Genomic DNA, 2,633 nt, shown 5'->3' with positions numbered 1-2,633 from the left:
CGACAGCCTCATCCCAGCAAGCTCCTGATCACTTGGAGTTTCAGCAGGGCTGGAAGGACAAACGGAACAACAGGGAGGAGAATGGAAAGAAATGAGCTGAGACGCAGCCAGGGGCCTCGCTAAGAGGCGAGGGGGAAACTTCCCTCCCGACTTGCTCTCCCTGGCTCTGCACAGACCCCAGCAGCCCATGGCTTTGCTCCCCTCCTGACAACACCCAAGAAGAAAACTTGACATCAGTCTTGTTCAGGGAAACACCTTGGGTTTAATCTATCTTCCCCAGGGCCATGAACAGATCAGAAAGGACCAACATCTAGTGCTTTAACTGCACAAGTCAGATCCCAGACTTCCCCAGGTCTTTGCTACAGCTCTGGTTATTTATTTTTATGGAAGTTTGTCTTTTCCAACCAATCAAAAGAGGATTATGATTATTATTACTACTGTTATTTTCTTTTTCCTAGCAAGGAAACAGCTCATTTGCCATCCTCATCTCTCTGGAAGCCTGGTGATTACGTGGCACTGGATGTTTTTTTAAGCAGATCTTACAGGCAGTGAGACGTGAAGGTCATGGACCCACAGCAGAGCTGGCGGCACAAGAAACCTTTGGGTGGAGGTACGGGACAGGCCCTTGCTCATGGGACTTTGAGCATCTAGAATTGTGTCAGCCAGCCGTTGGACCCCAACCCAGGTCCTGGCTTCAGCACACACCATGCTCCCAGTTAAAGATTAAACTGCTGTAGCGTGCAGGGTCCCACAGCCCAGCTCCAGGCATGCAACCCATCTAGGTAATTACTTAATTAACGAGCCTTCTAGCTTCCCACTGGCTCTTTGCCAGCAGCTGCCAGGGATCGCCCTGGGGTGCAGAGGAATGCCAGCACCGTGGGTACTTGCCTGCGGCACCGCTCCACGTCAGGGTCCTCGCGGTAGTACTGCAGCCCCCCGTTGCGCAGCGCGTCCTCTGGGTTTGCAAACGCCTGCAAGAGACAGCCCCCATAATATATATGCTTATAACGTTTACAAGTAGCAGCTTTGCCTCTAACCTTTAAGACCAGTGGGGATTTCTTCTTGCCCCAGTTTCTCACTGCGCTACACAAATACAAGAACAGCTGAGCTTCTTTGTGCACGGTCCTGGGGTATAAACCGGGCACCTCCTGACACGTTTTCCTTATCCTCTGAAAAACCCACCTCTGCCCACCGACCAGGTCCCAAACTGGGGCTTCGAGGGTGCTCCGGCCTGACCCCAGTCCATTTGTCCCCATGAAACCCACAGAAAGGAGACTTTGCCAACAAATGAGATCATTGCTGACACAGAGCCTGCAGATACTGAATAGGGCACTGACAGGCTAGTTCACCCTCATGAGAAAGAATATTCCCTGGCTGGCTTTTTTGGCAGTGATACTGTGTGACTGAAAACAGCCCCAGGGGAAATCGGATCCTACATTAATAAATTTACAAATAAAAATTATTTATATGAACTCCCCACCTACACTTACAAGCTGTTCCTCAGGGACCTGGTTACACATGACAGCTTCACTTTGCAAACTAGAAAGGACCCTGGCACTTTATTTAATCATGTTCCAATCCCAGGGTGTCCCAGGGCCAGAGCACCATGTAGAAACATGAAGAGAAGCAGGCAAATCATCAGTTACAATGGTGTTACAAGCACAGGGATCTCTCTTTGTATTTTACCTGAGAGTAGAAATCTCTCCCTCTCGCTACACTGATGCAGTTGGAAACTCGTCAAATACTTTAAAACAGATTTGACAGACAGGTGAGTTTTGTCACAAGTTCAATTTGAGTCATGGGCAAGAAAAGGTTCATTTAACCCTGCCTCTTGATGGCAACTAGAGCTCCCAGTCCTCCCTATATTCCCCCCCGGTGTCCAAGAACCATTTCCTTCAGATATTGTTTTTATTCCCAAGAACTTCCTGTACTCCTGGAACTTTCACAAAACCATTCAGCCTCTGAAAGCTCAAAAGCTTTCTGCTACATTGCAAGAAAAAAGATCACTGCAATGATTTCTCCTTAAACCTTTCTTTTTTCCCCGCTCCTTTTCTTCCAGACACAGCAAACTAACTGTTAACAGCCTCTTTCCAGAAGCAGCTCACCTGCATGGCATTTTAGATCTGAAATTTCTATTTAGATTAGGGTCTAGAAATTATAAACATCAAGCTACAGATGGTAGAAATAAACAGAAAGAGCCAAAGAGAAGCGATATATTTAACTGCTGCAGCTATGGAACATGTTTTCCTCTCAACTTAAAGAAAACTCAGCTTGCTTCAGGGAAATTTTGTTGGCCTTTACAGAAGTAACAGAAGAGAGAGAAACCACAGAAAACCAAGCAAAAAGCCAAAAAGGGAGAAGAAGGAAGGCGAAACTGGGTCTTACCTTCTTTCTGAGCCTCACTTGTCCCGTAATGATGGCAACGACATACATTTTTAAAATCAAGATCGTGCTGTAGAACGTAAATGACATGAACACTTTGTTCTCCATTATTTCAGAGGAAGGTGCCGCTCGGTTGTTTGCAGCGCTCACGGACAGCGGAGATCTTGCTTGGGCTGTGAGAGAGCTCTGCGGGAGAGGGGGCAAACAGCCACGTTTAAACACAACACAAGGCACCACCGTCTCTTCGGCGA

The 2,633-nt window shown here is 47.4% G+C and overlaps 1 protein-coding gene across 1 annotated transcript in view; it reads right to left on the bottom strand.

Moving 5' to 3' along the window:
- Window positions 1-2,490, bottom strand: part of PTGES (prostaglandin E synthase) — a 4,086-nt gene extending 1,596 nt beyond the window's left edge. Inside the window, exons 1-2 of the mRNA XM_009870241.1 lie at window positions 2,386-2,490; window positions 889-971 (exon numbers count right to left, since the gene is read on the bottom strand). Coding sequence (XP_009868543.1) covers window positions 889-971; window positions 2,386-2,490 — 188 coding nt within the window. The remainder of the gene's footprint in view (window positions 1-888; window positions 972-2,385) is intronic.
- Between the last annotated feature and the right edge of the window lie 143 nt (window positions 2,491-2,633).

The sequence above is a fragment of the Apaloderma vittatum genome, unplaced genomic scaffold, assembly GCF_000703405.1.
Source record: "Apaloderma vittatum isolate BGI_N311 unplaced genomic scaffold, ASM70340v1 scaffold41125, whole genome shotgun sequence".
NCBI classification, from domain to species: Eukaryota; Metazoa; Chordata; class Aves; order Trogoniformes; family Trogonidae; genus Apaloderma; species Apaloderma vittatum.
Note: the sequence above shows the minus strand (reverse complement) of the source record. Positions and strands in the feature narration are given on the sequence as shown.